The 27,471-nt window shown below is 38.1% G+C and overlaps 1 protein-coding gene across 1 annotated transcript in view; it reads left to right on the top strand.

Moving 5' to 3' along the window:
• Positions 1–27,471, top strand: part of LOC107710683 (thyrotropin-releasing hormone-degrading ectoenzyme-like) — a 114,971-nt gene that overhangs the window by 82,035 nt on the left and 5,465 nt on the right. Inside the window, exons 10-16 of the mRNA XM_016515516.1 lie at positions 11,395–11,483; positions 13,238–13,371; positions 13,560–13,615; positions 20,425–20,572; positions 22,283–22,380; positions 22,587–22,694; positions 26,800–26,982. Coding sequence (XP_016371002.1) covers positions 11,395–11,483; positions 13,238–13,371; positions 13,560–13,615; positions 20,425–20,572; positions 22,283–22,380; positions 22,587–22,694; positions 26,800–26,982 — 816 coding nt within the window. The remainder of the gene's footprint in view (positions 1–11,394; positions 11,484–13,237; positions 13,372–13,559; positions 13,616–20,424; positions 20,573–22,282; positions 22,381–22,586; positions 22,695–26,799; positions 26,983–27,471) is intronic.

Genomic DNA, 27,471 nt, shown 5'->3' with positions numbered 1-27,471 from the left:
GCTGAAGTACGATGTGACGTCAAAAAAATCGTTGAGCCGTTTTGGCGGAAGTGACGAACTGCAAGCTTTGAATGCTTATATCTTCTAAATGCGAATTTTGTCACTTTTGGAGCGCACTGCCTTATAGATAAACTTAAGACTAACATATTGATACTAACACCCAAAAAACATTAATTTTGATTTCATGGGGACTTTAACATATCTTTGGATGTCTGCCTTTACCTCTCCTGCTAAGATTAAACAGCTTTAACCAGCCTAAAATGGTTTGCTGGCTTTCACTGGCTATCAAGCTGCTATTAACTGAGCATTTAATTTATTATTAGTGACCCATGCTAAACCGTCACTGCCACATGCTGTTTGGCACCTGTCTGCATCGTCACGGAAAACTGCGTGTGTCACTGCCAGATAGATTAGTTTAATTCTTCGTTAGGTGAGATGAATAATTCAATACCGCCTCTGATCCGTTTTAGAAATCCTCCTTTTGTTTTGGATCAGACACTGTTAGCAGCACAAGAATTGAGTCAAGAATTTAATTTTAATGCTGTACTGTCAGTTTGAGTGTGTGGTGTGTGTTGTTAGGCCGTATTGCCATTTAGATAGTGACAATGTTTCTTAATTCGAGAACAATATCAGTGCCAAACACCTGCAATTTGAGGACATGAGCTCCTGAGCAGTGTTGGGCAAGTTACTCTGAAAATGTAATCAAATTACTGATTACTCCTTTTAAAAGTAATCACGTTACTGTTCTGATTACTTTATTTCAAAAGTAATTAGTTACATTACTAGTTACGTTACTTTTTTCTCCATTAAATTTATGAAATCCCAGCATGTATCGCTCCCGATAAATATTTGTTATTAAAGCATCAACATTCACAGTTATTTTTAACTAAAGCAATTTTTTATTAGTTAATCTATTTTTATATTAGTTCTGTGGTGTACAAAAGACCAGGAAACAGATTTTGGCAACTCTGTGCTCATTTGTTTACTTCAGATCTCAGCACTTAACTAACTTTCTTATCACAGAACAGAACAAGTTTCTCCAACAGAGACAGACCTTTTTAATCGAACTCTTCTCTCTCTAGACATGCTTAGTGATAACCGAGCAATCAAACACCATACGGAACACTGCAAGTTCATGTTGCTTTTGTGCAATAGATGAATAACAATTTATTTGTTTTAGATATTTTATATTTATATATTTCTATTTTGCGGGAGTACCGTGAATCATTTTATTCTCCCGCATCCCGCACACACACGAGTGTCTACCCGCCCGCACCAGCACTAGAGACTTCGGCTTGTAACTATACTCTAATTACTATTTTGAAAATTATAGCGCGTTAAATTACTCTGTTACTAAAAAAGTAATCAAATTACAGTAATGCGTTACTAAGTAATGCGTTACTGCCCAACACTGCTCCTGAGCTTGTAGCATGTAATCTGTTTGGAATATTCTGAATGTGGTTCCCTTTCGTGGAACTTCGAACTGCGTCCTCTAGGGGTCGCTATGGGGAACGCCTCGTCGTGACCTGTGTCTGAAGCCTACATTGAAAAAACACCAACTTGTTGGCCGGCGACAGCCATGACGTCACTACCGCCGCGGGCCAACAAGTTGGTGTTTTTTCAATGTAGGCTTCAGACACGGGTCACGACGAGGCGTTCCCCATAGCGACCCCTAGAGGACGCAGTGTCTCGTTCCCCTCAGGGAACCATGGTTACATAAGTAACCCGAGACGTTTTCTGACTAAAGGTGGTTAACAATGGAATCTATTAGTTAGAAATAGGAGATAATAATCATAATTCTAGTGAGATTAAAGCATAATTTTTGTCATCATAAACATATCTGAAATATCATCTGCAAGTAATCAAAGGCTTCCTGCTTTTACGCAGCTAGGCTAGCTCTCCACATCAAGCCATCTGGTGTCATAAATATGAAACATGCAGGTAGAAATCTGTATGTTCGTCTCTTTCCGGAGTTCATTTGCTCAGAGCAGACGAAGCCACCTTCCTTTGAATGTCTCCTCCTACATAAACGTGTTTTCTGAGTGTGGCTGTCTTCTGCAGAGGCGTTCAGAAGCAGAACTGCTCCAAGAATCGATAGCAAAGCTGTGTTGCGAGTAGGGGGCGTCTCTTCCCTGTTTTGCCCCTCAGAAGGGTTTTCTGCTGAGTACCAGACAACCTGCCAGAATGCAGGGGAATTTGGCACATTTGTAAATGCAGTGTAACAACTCACTTGAGGCTTTAAGCCAGCCTAGCAAAATGTGCTGACTGAAACATTGGCAGCAACAAAAGGAAAACCGAGAAGGTCAGTTTGAATGTATTTCACACTCATTCAGTGTGTTTCATGTCCACTAACATCTCATTACAGTTCATAGAGCGTCCACAGTCTGTCTGGAGAGGTACAAACTCCACAGAAAACCACAGAAAAGGACATTTATTTCACACTGTTGTACTTAAAACACATGCTGACTTTTTTGCTACACTTTGATACTCTGTTAAAGCAAGCTTCATAATCCAGCTTGCAAAGAGCCACAAACTTGATAGGCTGTGCTAATTCACTTCCTCTCTCAAATGTGCATTAAATAAATCTTTCTAGGTTAAATAAACTTCAGCTGTAATGGTATCATCTTTGGTATATTATTTATTACCACAGTAATTAATTGTGACTCATCCTTTAGTTTGTAAAAAGAATGAAAAAACATGTTATGATACAGTGGAAGCCTAGCATGCTAGCATTCTAAAAGTAGATTGTTAATGTTATCCTGTTTTTACAAAGTTTGGGTATTATATAGATCTTGCAATTTGTATTTAATGCTAAATATTTATTTGAAAACTGGGCACGATAGTGTGCAGGCGACGGAACAGAACATGTTTAGCTGAGCTTATTAGCTGTATTAAAAGCAACATATCCTTTGCAATTATCCCCAGCGTGATTTGTAACATATTACCGCACACATAGTGAGTGAAATGAATGAGCCTTGTTCAGAATGATGGCCTCTAAGTTTCAGAAATATAAATACTGCGAATGACACACCGACTCCACCAGGCATGACTGCAAGTGAAATATTTCCGCAGTGATAAGGACTGAACTTAAAAACTCTCTCGCTGACAATTTCAACTTCTTAAAGAGCAATCTAAAAGCAGTCAGAATGGAAATAGCCAACAATGTGATGCTAATGCGGACTGACATTGAACAAATGAAGGCTACAATTAAAGATATGGAAGGCAGTATATCAATGTGGACGGATGAAGTGAACGAATTGCAAGCCGTGGTGAGCACTTTGAAGACAGAACTAAAAGAGTTAACGAGATAAATCCGAGGACATGGAGAGGAGGATGCGAAGGTGAAATATTTGAATTGTGGGTGTTGCAGAGAGACTACTGTTTCTACTGTGTCTACTGTCTTAAACTACTGTCCAAGGTGCTGAAACTGGATAAGAAAGTTGTGGTAGAGTGTTGGCATCGCAGTCTAAGTCCATTGACCCCCAGAGGAAAACCACAGGTGATTGGAGCAAAGCTACACTACAATCAGGATTGCGTCGAGGTCCTGCGCAGAGCGTGCAGTCAGGCTCCGCTAAGGTTTAATGGTGATTCCATTGCAATATTCCCGGATTATACTGCTAGCATCTCCAAAGCACGGGCTGCATTCACGGATGTCAGGAAACTGTATATGTTGTACATGTCAATTACTGTTGAATTATTCACCATTACATGTCGGTTTATGTATTGTCATTAGTTTTTTTTTTTTAATGGTGTAACTGTTATATTGGATTTTGGGGCATCTTTTTCTTTCTAAAATTGATGGGGTGTTCTGTTGTGTTGTTCTATCCTCCTTAGCTGGGGCATGTTGTCACCTTTCACTTCCATTTTTTTGGGGTAAATAAAGAAAATAGTATACACTGTAATTATGAAACAAAACCACATATTTGTACTACACAGGTGTGAAATTAATATGGAAAAATATATATATACTCTGAACCCCATGTGGATTTACACAAACTGAGAAAGTCAAAAAGTATTAGGTTGTGCCCTGCTCTCCTCTACATCGGCTTGTTAGCATATTAGCAGTTATCTTATTCAACTTGCATTTGTTCAGGGTCACAGTTCTCTTCTCCATTATAAAACCACAGTATTAAGTTAGCAAAATGCAATACATCACTAGAAAGTGGCTATAAGTATGAAGATTAGTACTTCAACACACCTCATCTGAAATCATCAAAGGACCGTTTGGCACATCTAAGATAGTTCTGCAGATCCTGTGCTTATTTTCACCAGTGTAAAAAGTGTAGAGCTGAACCATTCCTTTATTAACACCTTTGCAATCGTATCTTACCTGACTATTTGTATTTTCACAGCACAGATTTTATGCTGAGGTGATGTTATAGAGAATATAAACAACTTATTAGCGCTTGAAGGCACAAATTAATTTTCTCATTGCGGGCTGCTTGACTGTAATGGGGACGTGCAGTTACTCCTGAGAGTTATTTTACAGGTGGATCTGAGCCTTATAGAATCTTATTTTGCAGGTATGTGTTGGTCTGCTTGAGGCTGGTGTGTAACGGTGTCAGACTAATTTGTTCAAGGTCACATGGTGATGATCAGATCCTCACAATGAAAGAATATCATTAAGATTCTGGCAATAAAACTGTCACTACTACTGTTACAGTGAAGAAAATGTTCTTGCTCAAGTTAGATGCTTCAGTGATCCTTGAGGAGAAATTTGGTATCACTGCAAAAATACAGAGCACACAAAATAGATATACAGCACTATATATAGACTCACAGTATGGTTAAACGGCTTAGAGTTGGAAGTGTTATGCAGTGCAGTAATGTTACATCACTGGAATGTGTCTAGACAGTTAACAGTGCAAAACAAACATACAAATCTGAAATGCAAAGAAACATTAACTGTGAACATGCATCAGTATGAACGCCACTGGGCACATGAATAAAGTAGAAAAACGGTAGATCTGGAGTGTCTTTCATATTAAGAATAAACACTTCAACTTTAATACAGCAGTAATATTTAAAGGGGTGGTTCATTGCGATTTCACTTTTTTAACGTTAGTTAGTGTCTAATGTTGCTGTTTGAGCATAAACAATATCTGCAAAGTTACGAAGCTGAAAGTTCAATGCAAACGGAGATATCGTCTTTTAAAATTCTGGCAGTTTAATGCCTACAAAAACGGCTGGTAGGGACTACAACGAGTTACTTCCCGGGTTCGTGACATCACAAACCCAGATAAACCCCGCCCTCGGTTTTACATAACCCCTGCCTCCTGGAACACGCAGCAAAGGGGGCGAGGCCATGCTGCACTGCTTTAGAGAAGAGGAAGAGAAAACTAGAGGTGCACGTAAAAATCTATTCATATATGAATCGCGATTCTGTCTTCTAACGATTCGATTCTAATGGATTCACAAGTTTTAAAAAACTATTTTCTAAAGCAGAAGCCCATCGCCTATTTCTGAGGGAGGGGCTTCATAAAAGAAGGAAATGATCAGCACGTTTCTCAGAGAAGGGACAGAGCGGTGTGGAATAAAGGTAAATTAAGTGAAAAATAATGTGTTTTTTAAAAAATGAAGCATTAACACATGTTAGACTGAACCCCATAAACACAATCAAGCCTAGAAAAAAAACCAGTGAACCACCCCTTTAATGTAAGGAATGCTTCATTTTATACAAGAAACAATAATCTGTGCACAAGAAAAATACTGTGAAAAAATATTGTCTTCTCTGCAAATGAAATATCTTAAATGTTTTCTGAACAAAAAATGTTTTTAAATAAAAAAAATTAAATCATTAAAATTATATTATAACAAAATAAGGTAAACATGTAACATGCATCATGTTTATTAAACTCATTACTTGAAATTCATCAAAAATAATTGATTAAACATTGATCTTCGCGAGTCTCTGATTTTGTGACTACACATCCCTAGATACATTAATGTGTCACTGTATGTTGATGTCAGTCATTCAAAAAATCTTCCATGAAGTCTTGGACATGTGTAATCTGTGCTTTTCCAATTTGTCTGTTAGCTGATGGATGATTTTAAAGGCTGATTTTAAAGTTTAAATCCTTGATTTGGCACAAAAAGATGTTCTTTCAAAATGTGGTGTTCCAGAAATCCAACACCAACCTCTTTGTTTAGCAGATGTTTACTTCAATATCCAACAAAACCCAGTCTTTCTTATGTAGCCCTTCCAGGAGAACATCTTTATCTTCTTTTGTCCATTTCTTCATGGTCTCAGTGGTTTCAAACCGTTGCTGGATGATTGACTGAAAGTCTAAGTCTAAACAACATCAGTGAACACAGAAGCTCAAGCTCAACACAAACTCCAGCATGTGTGAATCCATGGAAGGTTTCAAATGAAGACACTTGTGTTTTTTTCCTCTCTTCTGTGCAGCTGGTGTTGGATAAAAGTGTTGTGAGGATCTATCGCACATGTTGAGCCACAAAAGCCCCCAGTGACTAATTATAGACTGCAAAAGCCAGCCGTCCCTAAAGAGAGCTTGAGATATTATCACACCCGCACAGAGAGACAGTGAGACTGAGACCTCACATCCAATGAGAGAGAGACAGAGAGAGGGAGGGAGGGAGGGAGGGAGGATGCTGGTTAATCACAGTAAATTTTAAATGTAGACACATCCAGACAATAGCTGTTACTCTTTTGCAGTGATGACATAGTGTTTTGCTAATTACAAACTGCCTGAATGTTTGATCTCTATTTTTTAAATTCTAATTTAAAAATAAATAAATAAATACATGAATAGAACATTCAAGGAACACCCTAGCAACCAGACAAAACACCTTAGCAACCATATAGCACACAACCAATATGGCAGCGAATGTTATTCTTCATAAAATTACAGAACTAGACCTAAATATTTTTCTTTCTTTCTTTCTTTCTTTCTTTTTTTCTAGATATGTACTGCTTTATTTTGTAATTCTGTTTCTGCCAACTTATAAGGGTCTCTGTTTCACCTTGTGCATAACAACTCTTCTTGACCATGGTAAAATCATTGTAACGCACTGCCTCTTATTGCTTTTATTTATATTTTCGGGCAACACTTTAGATTAGGGAACACATATTCTTACACACAAACTCCTAATTTTCTGCTTATTGATAGTAAGATAGTTGTTGTAGTAGTTAAGTTTAGGTATTGGGTAGGGTTAAGGGATCTAGAATATGGTCATGCAGAAAAAGGCATTAATATGTGCTTTATAATTACTAATAAACAGCCAATATGCTAGTAATATACATGGTGTTAAGCAACTATTTAATAGTCAATAGTGTTCCCTAATCTAAAGTGTTACCATATTTTCTTGTCCATTAGGAGCAACTGAATAATATCTACAACCTCAGCTAACAAACATTGCTTCTTTCCATAAACATAACATGATGCCCTCACGTCTCATCTCACACACTCTTTACCCGTCTGCTGCAGAGACTGAAATCTCGATTCGTACTTTAGCTAAAGCTCTGGGCCATAACACAAAGTTCCTGAGGGATGTAAATAACGATGATGATAACAGACGCTTCCATAAATGAACATAAACATGAGCCACCAAATTACCAGCCTGTGGAGAACTTTAATTTTCTTTTGCTTTCTTCTCTTGTTCAATCCCACTGATGAACAGAGTTTTATGTAAATGTATCAGTGTGTGGTTTCATCTGAACACACACACAGATGCTTCTATTATCACTGGAATTCATAAGTATTGTTATCAGCGCTCTTCTAGCACAGAATCTCTCTCTATAGTGCCCTTACAAACATGCACGCTTAAATACTGTTTCCTAGCAGGATCATATTGATTCATCCCATGCATAATGTCTTCCACACAGTTTCCTGTGTGATATAGGCCTACTGTAAACTTTCAGGCCAGTAACTCCAGCGTCTGCGGTTTACAGCCGTTTTTGCTAAAATTAAAAGTTGCCCTCATTGTTTTATTAACTAGTTTTCAGCCAGTCTTTAAACATAATCCTCATTTCGGCGTATTCAGACACAATTAAGACACATTAAATAAAATCATCTTACTGAATGATTTGAGGTGAGTCACCAGCAGCCTGAAAAGGATTTTGTCCATTCCTGTCAGTTTTCCTACTAACACAAATCCCTAACGATCCAGCTCATTCCCCACAGCTGAGACTGATGTCACGAAACAATCCAGGCTGCTCTTCTTATATTAGATGACTAAAGTTTGACATTTTATGCTGAAAATCTGGTGCGTACCTGTGTAAAGTTCACTGCTACAATGCTAGGCTGCTGTGACGGTTGACAGGGTGTTGCTATGTGGTTGCTAAGGTGTTCATGGTATTTTTTTAGCATGTTGCCTCAAGATATCACAATAGGTGCGTCCCAAATCGCGTGCTTATGCACTATTCTATGACGTTTTGTAGTATAAATAGTGCGAGTAATGCGTTCACACTGAAAATAATAACCGAAAAAATGAAGTGTGGAATGTTGGACACTTCATGCACTCAATTGTCACAGCTTTAATTACGTACCGAAGGGGAAGGGGCTATGAGACTCCGATTATGAATGACAAAATAACCTTATATAATTCATACTATACATGGTTGAGTACATAGTGTATGAGTGCACAGTGTATAGTGCGTCATTTGGGATGCAGCTAATGTCTTGTTCTAGCTAATTGATACAGTATGCTAAGACTATTAGCTTGCTAACTTAAAGGGGCAATCGGATGCCCATTTTCCACAAGTTGATATGATTCTTTAGGGTCTTAATGAAAAGTATATAACATACTTTGGTTAAAATTTCTCAATGGTAGTGTAAAAAACACCCTTTTACCCCTCAGCTCTGTTTTCAGCACGCGGTTCTAGTCCATGTTGCTTTAAATGCTAATGAGCTCTGCTGACCCCGCCCCTCTCTTCCATGGGTGACGAGCAAGCGCCAACCTCCCGGTCTCTCTCGTGAAACCAACACGGAAGTGATTGAAACTGCATCGACTGGCCGCTAGAGGCTGACTCCAAAAGGGAGTCAGTCCCATAGACTCCGCATGTTAAAATGCCCAACTTTACAGCAGAAAAAAATATGTTTACAGCCTGGTACAAAAAGTGGTTTTGGTCTATATAGCTAATTTTGCCCTTCATGACAACTGTGAGGGGGGTGAATTTTTTTATAACTCATCCGTTTAAATTATATTAAGCCTTAAAGTTCTGCATAATTAAGGGCGTGGCTGCCAAGATGGCGACGGCTGGCTCCGCCCACTTTGAGCATCATAAACGCTCTTCAGAAACCTACGGGTGACGTCACGGACACTACGTCCATGTTTTTATACAGACTATGGTGACGAGCCGTTCTCATGATACTGTTTACTTTAGCCACGGAACTTGCTAACTAGCAAGTTATTAGGAAAGGCAATTTGCAAAGATTCATAAAATACCCTTATACTCACTTCTACAGTAGATTAAGCTGGATCACGAATGATTCGCGCGAACATAGACGCATTTAGGCAGATTGGGAATCGCGCATTCACTTCAAAACGAAAGTAACGTTAATCCTCTGCGTCTTCAGTGGCTCAGATGTGATCAGGGGAGAATTCCCTTCAGAAACAAACGAAATCCACTGCGAGTTCAGTGGCTCAGATGTCGGGAGTAAATGACGACTGCTATATTCATTATTACATCCAACAATAAAGCACCTCAATCGCTTAATCGGAGACATTCTAGTCTTCCCCTGCACTGGAGTCGACACAATGGCAGACTGATGACAGCTCACTCAGGGCGGGTCTAAGGTAAGACACCAGTCCAGTCTGTGCTGAAACGCTACTGTCAATCAACTATCGTGGGAGGGGCCTGTACAGAACTACGTCATTCTGTCAGGAATCTCAGAACAGCATGATTTGAGAAAGGGGATTTTAAAATAGGGATTTTATAAAAAACCACTGGGTGGATTGTTATCATTATAGGGTGGATGTTTACACACACTTCCAAAACACATTTATGTTCAAACGACAACAAAAATTAATTTTGCATCCGATGACCCCTTTAAGGCATTTAATTGTAAGCTAAGAAATAACCAAAGGCAAACTGATAACACAGAGAAAGATGTTTTGTTTTAAACACTTTAGCTTTGTTAATATGATGTGATATGTAATTTATAAGACATTCATTAACATATTTTCATGATTAAGAATAAAAACACCATCATGCAATGTTCTATCATTTCTTATCAGGCACTGAATTTAGTAAAATGGGGCTAATGGCACACCTTAAGGGAAATGTGATTTGATTGATTGCAGCTTTTTTTTATTGAACAGCACATTTTGTGAGGGAATAAAAGTAGTTTGTATTATATTATTTCATAAAGTAGTATGTTTTGTTTGGGGCAAAAGGCCCCTAGTATTACAGATACGATTACATTATCTAAAGTAATATGTTTTGCATAATAATAAAAATTAATACTTGTTCAGTACAATAACTTCAGCAAAGTTTGTACCATATGTTTATTTTGATATATAAAATAGTTTAATTTACTTTTATTTAATAAATACATTTATTTAAAAAATACTGAAGACAATGTAATGAAAACTAAAGATTCTGAATGCTGTAAATATGATGGCTTCGTTAGATTAGAGGAAAATCTAATTAATTGTACCTTTTACGCTGCTTTGCTTGTAGCCCTGTTGTTCCCTACGTATAAAAACTTTTCTCAGTCAATAAAATGGCTTTGTTGCGGAAGGGGGAAACTGTTAAAGTAAAGTTCAAATAGCATGTTTGGAGTGTGTTTAAATGATTCGTTCTTGCATTCGATCTCATAAGGTTACAGTATTTATTGCTGTTGGTCGGCTCTGCTGTGCTCTTGTCGTCTGGAGTAATTTACGCTGGCAGACAGCAGACCACGTTCACCTGTGTGTCAGCCATTTAGACAGCTGAAAGAGGGGCGGCCATCCATTGTGACAGCTGTCAGACAGGCTTTTACTGGATGTGCACTCATACCTAGGGATGTTCATACACACACTAACACATGAAAGCACACACTCACAGATGAATCGACGTCAAAATGAGGTGGCGACACAGAACATGACAGCGATCGGGTGACGAGTGATACACAGCTGTGTGTGTGTGTGATAGAGAGATAGCAAAGCACTCTGGGAAAGAATGAAAGCTGATTTCTTTGAGCTTTGACATTGCTGGGATTTCTTTCAGCTTCACAATCATCTGATATTTCTGATTTTGTCACTTTGCCTGCTTGTGCCGAGACAGAGAGGATATCGCCCATATATATCCCACAATCGCATTAAGTTGTGGGAGTCCTTATGTGTAAGATTATGTGCGTCATGCAGTAGGTATCTGCAGCAGTGACATTTAAACCCCTGAGATCAAATAGAAGCATTTCAGCTGTTATTTCTCTCTTTGTCTCATTTCAGCTTCCAGTGGCAAATACCGCTTACGCTGGCAGTGGGAAACTCCAGTCACATATCAACAGAGACCATCATTTGGGTCTCCAATAAAACAGGTACCAATTATGCAATAATGAGTGTTTTCATTAGTGTATGGACACAGACAATCATAATTTGACTCTAAATGTGTCATGTGGTGTAACCACCAGATAAAAGTAATAACACATTTTTCCTTACACCTTGAATACACATGAGCGCACACACATCGTAATCATTATTTTCAAAAATGTTTTAATTATAATTTGTCAGTCAAGAACTAAACTTGCCTTGTCAATATTTTAAGGGAATTAATGACCTTGACAAACAATCACGAGAATCCCCATCAAAAATATCAAAATGATATCAAAAATATCAAAAATATATATTATTTAAAAAGCACTAAAAGACTATGCTGAACTGTTTTAAAATAATCAAGAATCACAGTTTTCAAGAATATTTTTTTTTTTGTTACTATCAACCTGACCTTTTTGACATCAGAATGAATTTTAATTAATAAGTAAATAAAATTAAACATGCTTGTCATAGAGTAGGTATGCAAGTTATTGTATGTATAAATTGAACATTTTAAGTACATTTTTAGATCTGAACAGAAAATTGATTGTCATGTCCTTGACCTATGAAGCCGCGACTGCTGTCATATCAGCCAGGGACACATAAAAATACAGATAAAAGTACAGATTTAATTGGAGTTCCTAATTAAAGACTAATTCAGCTCCTGAGAGAAATGCCCTTTTACAACACATTCAAAATACTATTCATCTGTGAGTCACACCTTCCTGCAGCAGCCCCACATCCACCACCATTATATTCAATTCTGTTCCATTCCTTTCCTCTCCATTGGGAGAGCGAGGTGGATTTTCTTCGAATGGAAGAAATGGAGCCACAGCGAGTCAAATTCCAAGAGCCGGAATTGAATTAGGTCTGTGAGTGATCCGTGGGGCTCAGAGCTCAGAGTTCCTCTGATTGTGAGACCATTTAACAGCCTCCATTTTCTGCTCACCTTCTCTGAGAAACAGCCCTCATCAGAGCTACAATGCAGATCCACAGCGGCGCGTCTTGAAAGTAATTAGTCTTCAGCGACTCTTGAAAGAAACAGAGACTATAACATAGAGACCCTATTTATATATTTATAGTCTTGACCCTATTTATAGTCTTGAAAGTCATTAGTCTTCAGCGACTCTTGAAAGAAACAGAGACTATAACATAGAGACCCTATTTATATGCATTAACTCACCGCCTGACTCTTGCGATCTGGCCGCTGACGGTTAGATGCTCCCTGGATCACGATTCACTTCAAATGCACTGAGTCCACGAGCGCTCGAGAGCACTTAACCAGTGCATTTGTTATCCATAAAAAAGCACAAGATCTGGCGGGAATATTACAAGATGAGAACGCGGCAAACACATTCGATTACAGATGTTGTGCATTACAAAATGCTGAATGCATCGTCTCTTCCTATACATTTTCATGCTTTTATGAGTTCATTTCAAAGATGATAAATGCGCTGCAAATTGCAGAATATATCAGTACATATGAACTATTGTGAGCAGTATGTTTAATCTTCGGTTATATTTCATTAGAAATGCAGTCAGTTTACTTTAATTCACTTTTTTTTTTACACACATTTTGTTTCTTTTATGATTTTTTATTAACTTTGTTATCTAATGATCACATCTGTCTGTGAGTGTCTAGATGTCATTTGGTGCCATGTGTTTCTGCTCATTTGCATGTGATTTGAGCTACACTGAGCTGTCAGAAGCGTCATTAAACATTTGTTTCATGTTCTTTTTTTTACTCGTGTATTTATAGAGACACACAAAGTGGGACACGTGGACGGTGAGACGTGGTTGCTGGGCAACATCAATCAAACAGGCTACTTCAGAGTAAACTACGACCTTCACAACTGGAGACTTCTGATTCAACAGCTGATGACCAACCCAACGGTACAGCACCCACAATGCCGTTCTTCCACCTCTCTCAGTCCATCATCTTTCCTTTTTGAGTATTTCCTTTGAGTTTTCTTTCGCCCTTCTGTCACGATTCTTCCTTTTCCTCATTCTCCTCCTCACTCCCATCTATCCTGCATGTTTCCTGCTGCATTATAAATGTCTCTGCTGTTCTCCACCGGCAGATCATCTCCGTGGGCAACAGGGCCGGTCTGATTGATGACGTCTTCAACCTGGCGAGGTGGGTTCTGTTTGTTACACGGCCCCTCTGGAAACATGCAGAGTCATTCAGAGAGCCTGAAACCTGCACTACTGATCCATTTAACATCCTTCACACCCCCACAGAGAGCCGCTGGACTATTCAGTCTGATTCAGCTTTATTTGTGTGGTGCTTTTTATTGTCACAGTAACTTGCCACATTATTGCAGGGGCTCGTTCACCTACCAGTGAGAAAGTACTTGTGAGAATTGTGAGACAAAAACTCTTAGAGTATAAAAGCCTGTTGAGACCAAGTCTGGATTTTCAGTGCAAAACATTTCCAAAAGATTTCAAGATGAAACATTTCATCTCTAAGAACTTTACTATGGTTGAAATTAAGCAATTAAATTAATTAAATATATTGTACTAGCTAAATATAGCAATTTATTTTGTTATTCCATGAAAGTACAACAATTATGGTTTTAAACGATTTCATTTTTTCCTTGTCTTAAAATACTGGACCTGCATTTAAATGATTTCTTTTCATAAAAAAGTATTTTCAGATGTCACTTTTGATAATATTAAGCTGCATTTGTGGATGACACTGAGTGGATGAATCTTGAATTTCTAAAACCTTATTTCCCCCAAAAGATTATTATAATAATAGAAGATTTTATCATAAATGTCAAAGAACAGACAGGGCGCTTATACCTAAAGTTACAGCAGAGAGCAGTGCAAATGGTTCTTCATGTCCTTGGGATTTCAAAAGATTACATCATGACTGACGGATCTGAATGCAAGTCTAAGTGTTGCTAGAGTTGAACATTTATTCAGTCTTGGTATTAACGTTCATCTCAGGTCTGATCACATGTCAGCCGAGACATTATTTTGGATGAAATTCCAAAACGACTGTCTCATTAGTTTTCTATATAAACTGATTGTTTCACATCCTCTGAGGATGCATACATCCATAGCACTCTCCAAGTGGATCAAAATAGCATCACCAGACATAGTGTTCATATTCTGTTTGATCTGCTGATGCCAGAAGAATCAAAAGGATCAAATCCTGTCATGTTCACCAGCTGTTGTCTGTATGTGAAATCTCCTTGTGATATTTATCTGAAGTGGACCGAAGTAATCAATCTAAGAGAATTAGCCATTCAGCAGTGATGTAGATGTGCCTTTGAAAAGACCTAAATTGCAAAGGTAAAATATTTTATTTTGGTCAGCATGAAAGGATCTTGATGAATCCATCCATCACAATTGTAAAGAACAGTCCGATCCAGTCAATTTCAGTAAGACCTTCATTACTGACAGATGCAGTTCTTGCTGTAAGTCTCTTTTCTCCTTTAGCCTGGAGGCGTTACTGAAGAAAAACCCTTTAGCTCATCAAGATGAGACCTGCAGTGAGACTATTGAGCCGTTACAGCGATAGTGGATAATAAGAAAGCGAGGGAAAACCTCGGTGTTCCCGCCTTTCCACTGCTGCCTCATTGTGTCAATCCTTCAGAGCTTCATCAGCTGCTGGAAACTCACGAACGTCCATTAATGTGAGAAGAGGAAGAGACAGAACGATAAAGGTAGATAGAGAGAAGAGCGCTGCTCTCTGATAGAGTGTCCTCTGAAAGTTTATATTGCCACAGGCTGCCAAACTGCCATTAGTCCCTTCAGGAATGACTGTTCTCCCTAAGGTCCTCTCTGTTTAATACAAAAACTCATTCTGCTTAATGAAAGAAATATTCAACCGCTGGCAGCTAGAATCAGTAGGCAGCCAAATCAACGTTTGAGTATCACTGATGGACTTTCTTTTTTTGTATTTTTTGTACATTGCATTTTGTGTATTCAGGTGCTGCTTTGTACAGATTGTGAAATTCATTCATTTTTATTCTTCCACCAAACTAAATAAGGAAGCTGCCAGATGCTCTGCTAGTATTAGCACCGCGGTTCATCACACTGAAACGACAGGCTCATCTGCTGGCGCTGTTTCCTGAGCATGCCGATTCAGTCAACTGATGACAAACCCGCAGGGAAACTTGTGTTTATTGCCATCACGTTGGGCAGAGAATTGAAACCTGTTCCCCTGGATTGTGCTCCGTCATGTTCATTTAGTCTGTTTATTCGGCTCGGCCTTGTTTACCGAAGAGCTGGATAATTGAAACTTAACAGGACTGAAGGCAAATCTTTTTGTTCCTGAGTTTTGATTTCAGTCAGGTTTGTACATATTGTTTCTCTCTGCTGTTGTTTACAGCTAATCCTAATAAATAAGAGCGGATGTTAACAGGATATGTCTTATTCAACCTCAGGGCTCAGATCTGTGGAGGTGATTATTGGCTCTTATGTACTTGAGAAGCGAAAATGCCAACCTGCATATTAAAAACAGCATCATCCTTAATCACAATGTGTAGAATGTCTTGTTTCTCTGTTAATTACTTGGATGATGAAGAGTGTTCATATTACTGCGGGAACTGAACGGGCGCTGCTGCCTCAAGTGATGTTACCTAATTAAATGCCCCTGATTCTCATGGGAGTCACTCACACATATCAATAGCAGAACAGAAAGCTCAGTCAGCCTTTATTGTGATTATGAATTACTGGATCAATTGAGGAGAAAAAAAGCAGGCGTTAGTGAAGCCTAGTTTAAGAATAAAAATCATATTTCAAGTGCATTATTAATTAATGAACATAATAATTGGGTTAATTGCATAGCTTTTGCATCTTTCATTAAAATATCTTTAAAGCACAGGAGTAAAACAAGAGTTATTAGAATATTCTCTATTCCCAGCTCTACAGAGATTTTGGGTTAATTAAAAATGGGTCACATTTCAACTGATATTGAAAACAAATTAAATTACGTGTATATAATATAGTGATTCTGCGATGAACTCAGACAACAAAGGAGAGAGGATCCAAATCCAGATATACTAAAAATATGGATAAACAAAAGACTAAAATTGGGAACTAGGAAATTTAGAAAACAGAACAGCACAAACACAGCAAACCCCCCAAAAAAGACAAGTAACCAATACAAATGCAAAGTCATAAAATCTGGCGTAATAAGACAAAACACAGGTAGAATCAATCAACGAATAACAAGGAGAAACAAGAACAAGAACTACAAGGCAAACTACAAACTAAAAGACTACAAAAAAAAAGCACAAGGAAGACAAACAGGAAATACATGTTAATCTGGGTTTAAAATGAACTTTTTCACTTTGCCTTCAAACATTTTTAAGTTAGCGGCCATTCATAACTTCTACTGGCCAAAACAAAAATATCAGAAAAACTAGATTATCATGACTGCTTAGATTTAAATATATTAAAATAATATGTCAATCTGATTCTGAAGGCTATCAGTTTTATGAATTGTTTGCGAATACCATAAAAATGTAATTAAATATAAATAAAAATTCTACAAAATTCGATGTGATTTCTCATATAAATACATATGGAAAATAAATTAAAATGCTTTATGGTAAACACATTGAAGATTAGCGGACAGGCTGTCAATTTATAAAGTGATCAGCTGTTTTTTAGCTTGGGTATGTAAACTCTTTTTTACAGAATTTTACAGACATTTCTCGTCCAGTGTGTCCCTACTTACTTACTTACTTATTCAACACATTATAGTGTTAAAACATAAAAATTTTCAGTTCTACTAAACTAGATTAAAGGAATTAACAGTTGCTGTTAACAGCTGGCTGTCGTTACTGCGATCACTAGCTACTTGTCTAGACACCCTGCGTTTTGAACTTCCATAGAAATGCTCATCTGTTTCTAACCTAACATTAGCATCATCAGCAAGTTGTTGCCATAGAGACAGAAGGTTTGTTTGTGGCACCTGTAAAACATCACAACACCTGTCGACAATTCTGTCATTTCTCACACAGCAGCGAGAAAGAATTACAAAACGATGCTAGGAGAGTATTTTAGACTTTTTTCATATTCTTTCTCTTTGACACAATATTGTTTATGCACATAGAGCGATCTCATTTGACTCTGAGTCTCAGTGATGGAGTTTCGTAATAGGCCTGTTTGAAATGCTCTGCTAAAGCTCTGACAAAATGAGCTACAATTACAGGCCAATTTAGAAAGTCAATGATTTATTTAGAAGACTGTTATGTTACTCATGAGTTATTTCAATGTCAGTGACATTTGCCTTGTTTAAAAATGAAACAGCTTTTTCATTTAGATGTAAAAAAAATCCAACGTGTAAATCATGTTAAAACAATTCCCTCTGTGTTCAAGAGCCACATACTGTTATTTTCAACTCGTTGACCCCGTGTGTGTGTGTGTGTGTGTGTGTGTGTGTTTTCACGTCCCAAAAGCATGAGAGTGATCAACTCGTTCATTACTGTGCTCACTAACAGCAGGAAAAACGTGAGTGCCTCATGACAGTTTTATGGTCATGTTGTGTTCTTTTATTTTTAATGAAAATTTCGCCCTAAATAATGCAAAAAGAAAAAGAAAAGGGAAGGTTTTATGGAAAGGATAAACTAAATGGCCTTATTCCAGTCGCTACTGTTGGAATGTGGTAATAATGGAAGTGTCTCTAAATATAAATGACAACCATTATGTCATATGCTTTATTTTTCCTCTGAAGAAGCACACTTTAATAGTGTATACACACTTTAATAGTTAGTTTCTGTTAAAGGCTATATATATATATATATATATATATATATATATATGTACGTGTGTGTGTGTGTGTGTGTGTTTATATACATGATTTGCAGTCATTTATATGCTAATGTGTCTTGAAGTGCTGAAGCTCAAGGAGAAACATAACATAATTAATGCACATGCAATACAATAAATGTGAGGATTGAAAAGCTCTTGCCTCTGTGACAAGATTGCATCTTTCATGTCTTGTTCTCACATCAATCAGGAGAATATATATTGAATATTTCCATGTGATCAGTGTGAGAGAATGACAGTTGATGAGTGTTTCAAGTGCCTTGGCATCATTATAGGCTGATTAATTGTTTATTGTTATACAATTATTTCTCATTAAACAGTTTAATGCTTTATTCTGGCTAACGACAGCTTGGATACAAACAATGGCGTGCGCAAGTTGTTCTACTCAAGGTTTAGACACAAAATCCTGAAATGTTTTGAGATAAACACATATACATGTGTTAATCGTGGTAATAGCTAAATTATTGACTCTGAGCTGAATTATTGATTCGAACTGTTGAATTCTTGGAAATTAATACTTGCCTGGGGTGCAGCTACTCTGCTTTGGGTCTGCACTGAATGTCAGCTATTCCTGATTTTAATATTTTGAGTTTTGCTCTTGTTTTAGGAATATTTTGGATTTTTTAATATCACCGAGGAAAGATGTTATGCTGATATCCAATTTGAAGACTCTCCTTTCTTCTGTAATACTGTATGTTAACAGGCTGTTCAAAGGAAGAAATACATGGTTTCCGATCTCAATTAGACACAGACCTCTTTGAACACCTTGAGCTAAAACTCTTTTCAGTTAAACAGTATTCATTTCACGAGTTCACACTTTCTTATAATTAAATAAAGGTTATGCGTATTTGGCGTGCTGTCCAGGGAGAGGGCTCCGAGCTCGGCAAGACTCCAGAGCCCGGGGCCCCCCCCCCCCCGTGGCGGAGGGATGCTGAAAGACGAGAGATGACGAAGGTAGGACGTACTTGGTTATTTATAGGCGTTTTCTTTTGTGCTGATTGGGTAAATGGTGTAATCACTAATGATGAACTGGCCGTGTTAATTATCTGTGCTTGCTCCTCCCGAAATTTGTTTATAAACATCACTTATCTTTCCTTGATATCCTAAATGCATTTGCTACTTCACCATGCAGATGTTGAAATAGTTTGTTTTTAATTCTTCACAGCCTCATATGTCTCCTGCTAATGTTAATGCAAATCAGTTTCTCTGCAAAATGTGAAAAAACCTCCTTGGGTAAGAGTGGGTGTCTGTGAGTAATTGTGATTAATGTCCCAATTAAATGTGTGTTGGGTGAATCTGTCCTTGGGAATTTAATGAGTCCGTTTTCAAGTCTGATCGCTTCCTTTTTTGCCTGACCTCTGATAGGGAGCGCTTATGTGTCCTGCATGAAATTGTCAGAAATTAAGATTCATTTCCTGCATTATGAGTCAGAGAAAGGCCACAGCGCAGGTGGAATATAAATACGATCTCAACTAGATTTTTAGATTTTCTGAGTGGTGCTTGCATATGCAAAACTCATTCCTATGATGCTGCTTGGGTTTCTAGAACGTTGCCAAGGCATTTGGGTGGGCAAAAGTGTGCACCTTAGCAAAAACCAAAGCACTCGCTGGTTTCAACGCTCTTGGAAAGTCTCATCTCTCTTGTGTTTTTGCTCTAAGGATATCGGCTGCTTCTCTTTTTTTCCACTCTCATGAGATACTTGTGCGAGTTTCTAAAAAGACTTAAAGGAAAGTCGGTAGGGAACATGGATTGAAAATGAATGGAGGAGGTACTGATGTGTGGCAGAAACACAGTGTCTCATTTGACTAGAGCCCAAGGTCCTGCTAAAGTACTTCTGGGATTTGATATGCCGCTCCAAATGACAGTGAATATGTGCTGTTAATACTCATGTCTGTGTTTTAGAAGAGATCTTATGTTTTATGGATTTATGCAAATTGAACACGACTGTAGCCATACAGGAGAAGCTGTTTTTTGTTTCTTACAGCACATTATGACTTCCCACACAAAGCACAATGCCTGGCAGTTATTCTAAATGAATAATGATGAACAAAATGAACTGTTTGTAATCAAATGTTAACGACATGTCTACCAAAGGGGAAATATGCATAAAAATTAGCTGCTAGTGTCTGATCCTCGTACTCTCTTTTTTTTCTCTAGAGCGGGGTATTTGCCCCAAAACGTCCCCCTGCAGATGATCTCATATTTGTCTCAGGAGACCGAGTTTCTGCCGTGGCACGCTGCTAGTCGAGCTCTTTACCAGCTGGACAAACTCCTGGACCGCACTGAAGACCACAGCCTGTTCAGCGTGAGTCTGATCTCAGATCAGTTTGGTGTCTGGTGTATTTTAACCTTGACTAGTGCAATAAGAAAGACACAGCAGATATCTAGCAGCACGTCTCAGAAGGCTCGACTCACCACCAGACAGATTCAAAACTTCCTCTGATCATCATCCAAAACATCAGTCCAAAATATTTCCAGACACAATGCCTGTTTGCTGCAGCATTTTAAAAAAACTGACACATACTAAAAATAGAGTGAAATCTCCACCATTGCTTGTGCTTTATTGGCAATGTTCAGAATTGCATACTACTCATACGGTTTCTACAGTATACACTATGTATGTTATTGGAAGTTTGTACCAAAAAAATAAAGCACTATGAGCATTTTTATGTTTTTAAAGATAGTATGCTGTATGCAGTGCAGTGTACTAGTATTCTAACACAGCCTAACATAACAGTGTCAGACTCTTTCTCTGTTCCTCTGACTTCTGTCTTGCCTGTCCGCCTGCTTTCATATTCATTTATCACTTTGTTATTCAGAATATCACTCAAACGCCTACCCACAATCCCTCAGTGCGCATGAGTCATTTCTGCCCCTCCTCTGTAATGGACGACCCTTTAGTGTCAGCAGTGAGAGTGTGATGAGTTTAATAACATCTTCTCTCTATTTTTCTCCATTACTGTGTTTACTGTGAGACAGAACAGATATTTAGAATGTAATGCAAGACATGAAACAGCTGGAGCAGATTAGTCAGGTGCCTTCAGCCATGTGGCCAGGTGTCTCAACCTGTCAGACCAAACCCCTCTCTGTGTGTGTTTGTGTGTGTGTTTGTGCTGGTCAACAAGAATACGTCACTCAATTGCTGTAGAAACAGCTTGACAAACACACCTGATCAGCTGTATGGTCCACCACAGTATGGAAAACAATGTCCTCTACAAGCGTTTATGTGCTTTTATCCATGTAAGTGTGTGTGTTATTAATTGAATTGCGGCATAGCTGGGTCTAATTGTGATCATTCAGTCGTCTCAGTAAGAGGGCATGAAATAGAGCAGTCATGCTAAATTAGCCATGACATTACCTGCTGCGACATTTCCCTCTACCGTATGGCGAGTCAAAACACGCACACACACACACACACACACACACACACTTATAATGTATATAATAAAAAAAACTATACAAAACAACTCAATATATTAAACTTCAGACAACATTTTGTCTCCTCTTTTCATGAAGACTCATCTGTTTCTGTTTGGCAAGACTTTTGCATTAGTAAATACTGTAATACTTTTTTTTTTTAAAGCTTATTCACACTTGTTGCCTTCTCTAGTGCAGCTCAACTAGGTCTCGTCCCATTCGTCGATATTTGTGATATCACAAATCCCAGAAAATATGCGTTGTAGTCCAAACGAGTCGTTTGTTGTAGTTTTTGAAAAGTGAAATAAAATATCTCCTTTTGAATTGGACTTTGAGATTTGTAACTTTGCAGATCTTTTTTATGCTCAAACAGCAACATTACAGACTTACTAAAGTTGAAAAAGTATAATAGCACCCCTTTAAACATTCCTAAATTACCCATTTTTGCTTAGTTTTCATAATTGGTCTGAATGGACTTGGGAGTTAGCTTTGTTCATTTACAAAGTACATCAAAGTGGTATTTCAAGAGAAAATTAAATCCTGGTCTCACTCTTTTTCTGCCTTTTGTTTTACACTTTGTTTTGTTTTGTGTCATCAGGACTATGTTCTAAGACAGGTGGAACCGAAGTATCACAAGTTGGGCTTGCCGGCTGCTTCCCCTGACGGCTCCTTCATGCAGGTGGCTTATCAGGCCGAGTGAGTCTTGAATTTCATATTTCTTGAATTATGTATTACAGTTATAAACTTATATGTAGTCTAAGTAAGGACACTGAATTGCAAAGTGCAAGCCAGACATTTTCCACCTCAGAGATGGGAATGACCTCAGTAGACATGTATTTAATTTTTCATTTTCCCCTTCCTCCATCTTTAGCTGCTAATGTACTTCCTTCTTTCCTCCTCAGAGAGTTGCAGAGAGAGGTGATGATGCTGGCCTGCAGTTTTGGAAACAAACACTGTCACCGGCAGGCTGTTTCTCTCATTTCAGACTGGATTTCCAGCAACAAGAACAGGTGAGCAAATTCACAGAATGACAGTACAGAATGATACATTTTACAGAATGAGAATATTGCAAAATATGGTTGGTTATTGTTCTGTATGTTCAACCCTGCCAAGATTCATACAGTAGGAGCTTTATTCCAAGTGTCCATGGCAACACACATTTGTTCATCTAATTTGTTTTCCCTGCTTCCCACAGCAATGTTCACATTCATGTATGCAGGATCACACTGTCAAACACACCATGCCACCGGCAGGGACTAATGACCATAATGGAGAATAAACAGGATTGTGGGTGTATGTTCTTACTCTGCCAAAGATATTGTGTTTGCCCAGCTTTTAGGATTTTTATATATATATATATATATATATATATATATTTGAGCCAAACAGTTGGCCGCATGCCTACAAACACATGAAAGACCACATACACAGTACACACTGGCAACCTCAGTCAAATAGGGGGCGGGTGAACCAACTCCAGGGTAAGGCTAAAAGTACGTAGCCTAATGGTTAGCGATGACGAATCTGAACACCTCTGATTGGCCACTGCATTCATAAGCTCTTTGCTTGACTTTGCGTTTCTTGTTTTGTTTTGCTTCAATAATTTCTTTGCTTCCCTTTCTGTTCTGTTTTGTTTTGTTTTGTTTTGTTTTGTTAGGACTATGTTCTTAGACAGGTGGAACCGAAGTATCACAAGTTGGGCTTGCCGGCTGCTTCCCCTGACGGCTCCTTCATGCAGGTGGCTTATCAGGCCGAGTGAGTCTTGAATTTCATATTTCTTGAATTATGTATTACAGTTATAAACTTATATGTAGTCTAAGTAAGGACACTGAATTGCAAAGTGTAAGCCAGACATTTTCCACCTCAGAGATGGGAATGACCTCAGTAGACATGTATTTAATTTTTCATTTCCCCCTTCTTCCGTCTTTAACTTCCTGCTAATGTACTTCCTTCTTTCCTCCTCAGAGAGTTGCAGAGAGAGGTGATGATGCTGGCCTGCAGTTTTGGAAACAAACACTGTCACCGGCAGGCTGTTTCTCTCATTTCAGACTGGATTTCCAGCAACAAGAACAGGTGAGCAAATTCACAGAATGACAGTACAGAATGATACATTTTACAGAATGAGAATATTGCAAAATATGGTTGGTTATTGTTCTGTATGTTCAACCCTGCCAAGATTCATACAGTAGGAGCTTTATTCCAAGTGTCCATGGCAACACACATTTATTCATCTAATTTGTTTTCCCTGCTTCCCTCAGCAATGTTCATATATTTGTATGCAGTATCACACTGTCAAACACACCATGCCACCGGCAGGGACTAATGACCATAATGGAGAATAAACAGGATTGTGGGTGTATGTTCTTACTCTGCCAAAGATATTGTGTTTGCCCAGCTTTTAGGATTTTTATATATATATATATATATATATATATATATTTGAGCCAAACAGTTGGCCGCATGCCTACAAACACATGAAAGACCACATACACAGTACACACTGGCAACCTCAGTCAAATAGGGGGCGGGTGAACCAACTCCAGGGTAAGGCTAAAAGTACGTAGCCTAATGGTTAGCGATGACGAATCTGAACACCTCTGATTGGCCACTGCATTCATAAGCTCAACAGAATCGTGTGTGATTGGTTATAATGTGCAACACGTAAAAAGAAATATGATGCAACATGAGCAGATCTAAATTTAATGCCGCAATTGACACTTTTCATTCCATTTTAACTTTATTCGTGACAATAATAGATTTAGTTTAATCGTCCAGGAGCATTTTTGTCCAATTTGGTGGCATTTTTGTTCATTTCTGACCTGTGGCCTGGGGAAGGCTAAGTCTTGCCCAGCCTTACCAATACCTCAGTCGCGTTGGAAATTTGCTTGCTGGCTTCTTCAAAATTGTGCCCTTAGATTGACAGACAGACCTTTAATACATTCACAGATGCTTTATTACACATAAAATGTGTCACATATTGGCCTTGGCTTCATATAATGTGCATTTAATTACTTCTGAGGCCTCTAACTTGACACTAATAAAAGCAGGCTTCTCAATTTAAAAGCTTTTTTGACTAATATTCTTGTTTTTTCAACATGTGAAAAAAAAGAGTATACATTTACATTTTACATTTAAGGCATTTAGCAGATACTTTTATCCAGAACAACTGATTAAAATGCTTTGCTTTCTCCCATCAAAGTCAACAGATGGCAAGAAATTAGTTCTGAAATTCATCTGCCTTTCTTCTCCACTGTTTTTATGTTTTTAGTTGTACCATCCTTTTGATAATTAATTTGATGTATACAGTAATTTTGACAACTTTGACTACTTTTTGCATTTTATGGACATGTTATAACTGTTCTGAATTGTGCCTCTGAGCTGACTGCAGAAGTCTGAATCTGCCAGATGTGTCCTTCACTTGTCCTTTTCTTCAAAAATGACCTCTAGTCCTACTGGGACAATAAAAAGAATCTGTTCAGGTTGATATTCAGGGATGAGCACATCATAAAAGAGGAATGCGTTTGACCTTTATGTCTTTTTATGGTTTAGGTGATGATAATGCCAGAGGAATAACCCAGCAGCGTTTATGACCTGCAAAGACAAGTTTCAGATCACTGTTCAGCCAAAGACAAACGCTGACATATCCATCTTATGTGCTTTACTGATTATAAACAGGAAACCACAGCCTTAAAAAAACATTTAAAAAAAATGAAATTAAAGTCAGATACCTCTGTTGATGGAAATCGCTCCAGCTCAATTTTTTAGTATAGTGAATTAAGTGAATTATTAATACAGTTTTAGTCTCTACACTGTAAAAACTGACCGTGAATTTAACGGTAAAATACTGTAAAAATGCTACTGTAAAAACCTGTTAAATGGTTAACGGTAAATTCCCCTGCTATATACAGTGAAAAACTGTATTGGACATTACATGCATTGGACATTAATTGTACGGTAGTATACCGTTTTTGTAAGTGAAAAAGACCGTATAATTTACAGTTTTCTGTATTGCTAAATTGAAAACTCCCAGAGGCTCCGACGGCTCATCCAGAATCAGCAGGTCTTTATTGCGCTTTGTTTGAGCAAATCAAAAGTTCAGTCATTGTATCGCCGCGGCTCCTCCAGAGGTTTAATGTTATTTCTTCTTCCTGTACGAATATTACATGCATCGCCTCACAGCCTGAGATGCTTGTCTCTCTGCGTAGCTCTACAGTAGACTGTTATTCTTTTCTGAGATCTGTAACCAGATGATATCCATGGGTCCATAGAGGGCGCTTACTTATGACCGATATATTGCTAGACTATATATATTGCATTGTGACTCACTTTGGGAGGCCTGCAGTGATGATTTGGGTCAAATTTCCACCACTTAAAAAATGATGACCTCTCCAAAGATCATCGAATCAGATCAGCTGGTGTTATTATAGACATTTTTCGCTGTGACAGAATTCAAGTGATTCAAAGTGACTGCAGACAGCAGAAGACCACTTGGACCAAAGCGGTCCGTTTTGAATATAAGAGTGTCTTTTTATTTAAAATGATATTTCCCGCATAGACATTTTTAGTGAAAAGAAGAAATTGAAAAAGAAAAAAAAAATTCTCACATAAGCATACAAATAAAAACATGTAGAAATACACTCACACTGTTTTTCATTTGTTCTTCTGGAGGTGAAACGCTGACTTGATATTTTCTATCTTTGAACAACCCTGAGGACTTAAATTCCTGCTGTTATCTCCTCCTATTTTTTCAAGAATTAAAACAAAAATTAGATGTGAACACAATGTGATCTAATGGTGTGTGAATAACCCTTAGTAAATGTTTAATGAACCAACTTGGTCACAGTGAGGAATGCTAATCACCTGCAGCATTCGGTCTGCATATATGCTAATCAGTGTATCACCATTATTAAATATTTTCTTTGTATTTATGCTTGTGAAAGAAAATAGTAAATTAATGTTTTTGGCTCCATTAATATAGTTGTAAATGTTAAAGATTAACATTTAAATGCTAAAATTAACATTTATTATTTATTAGCATTATTAGCTAATGCTAATAAATTACCATTTATTAGCATTTATAGTTACCTTGTGTCTTCACCCAAATGTTTCAGTCAATCCTCTGTCCCACAGGATTCCACCCAACGTGCGGGACATTGTGTACTGCACAGGCGTTTCTCTGATGGATGAGGATGTGTGGGAGTTTATCTGGATGAAGTTTCACTCCTCTACAGCCATCTCTGAGAAGAAGGTTCTCTTGGAGGCCTTAACCTGCAGTAACAACATCTTCCTGCTCAACAGGTCAGTCGACCTCATTAACAATGACGAAGCAACGAAATTCAAATAACAAGCTGCTGTAGCGTGGCACGTTTATCAGTCGGTCTCAGATGAAAGTTTTAGCTTCTTTTTAGCTTGGAATCTCAGTACAACCGGCCTCTTCATTCAGTTTTTCATGATTTTTGGGGGGGCTTTCTGCCATTTTATTTGAGAGCAGGTGTCTGGAGGTCTCTGGAGCATGTATTGTACTCCTTGTTAATTTGTAGTCTACTGTACCTCATGAAGCAATCCGATTCAGTCCTTTCCTCCACATCATGTCACTCACACCAGCAGAGCTACACTCACTCCTCTGATGGGGCAGTAAAGACAATGGCTGCTATAGGAGCTTTTCCCCACAAGTCTCCAATGTGTCTTAAATCCTCTCCCAACTCAATAGCAGGATGAGGACGGTGACGGATTACACCCTGTCCAGTCCAGACGAGGATCTCAGAAGTCATACATATTCTAAAGCAT

This window comes from Sinocyclocheilus rhinocerous, unplaced genomic scaffold (genome assembly GCF_001515625.1).
Source record: "Sinocyclocheilus rhinocerous isolate Xijiao unplaced genomic scaffold, SAMN03320098_v1.1 scaffold357, whole genome shotgun sequence".
NCBI lineage: Eukaryota > Metazoa > Chordata > Actinopteri > Cypriniformes > Cyprinidae > Sinocyclocheilus > Sinocyclocheilus rhinocerous.
Note: the sequence above shows the minus strand (reverse complement) of the source record. Positions and strands in the feature narration are given on the sequence as shown.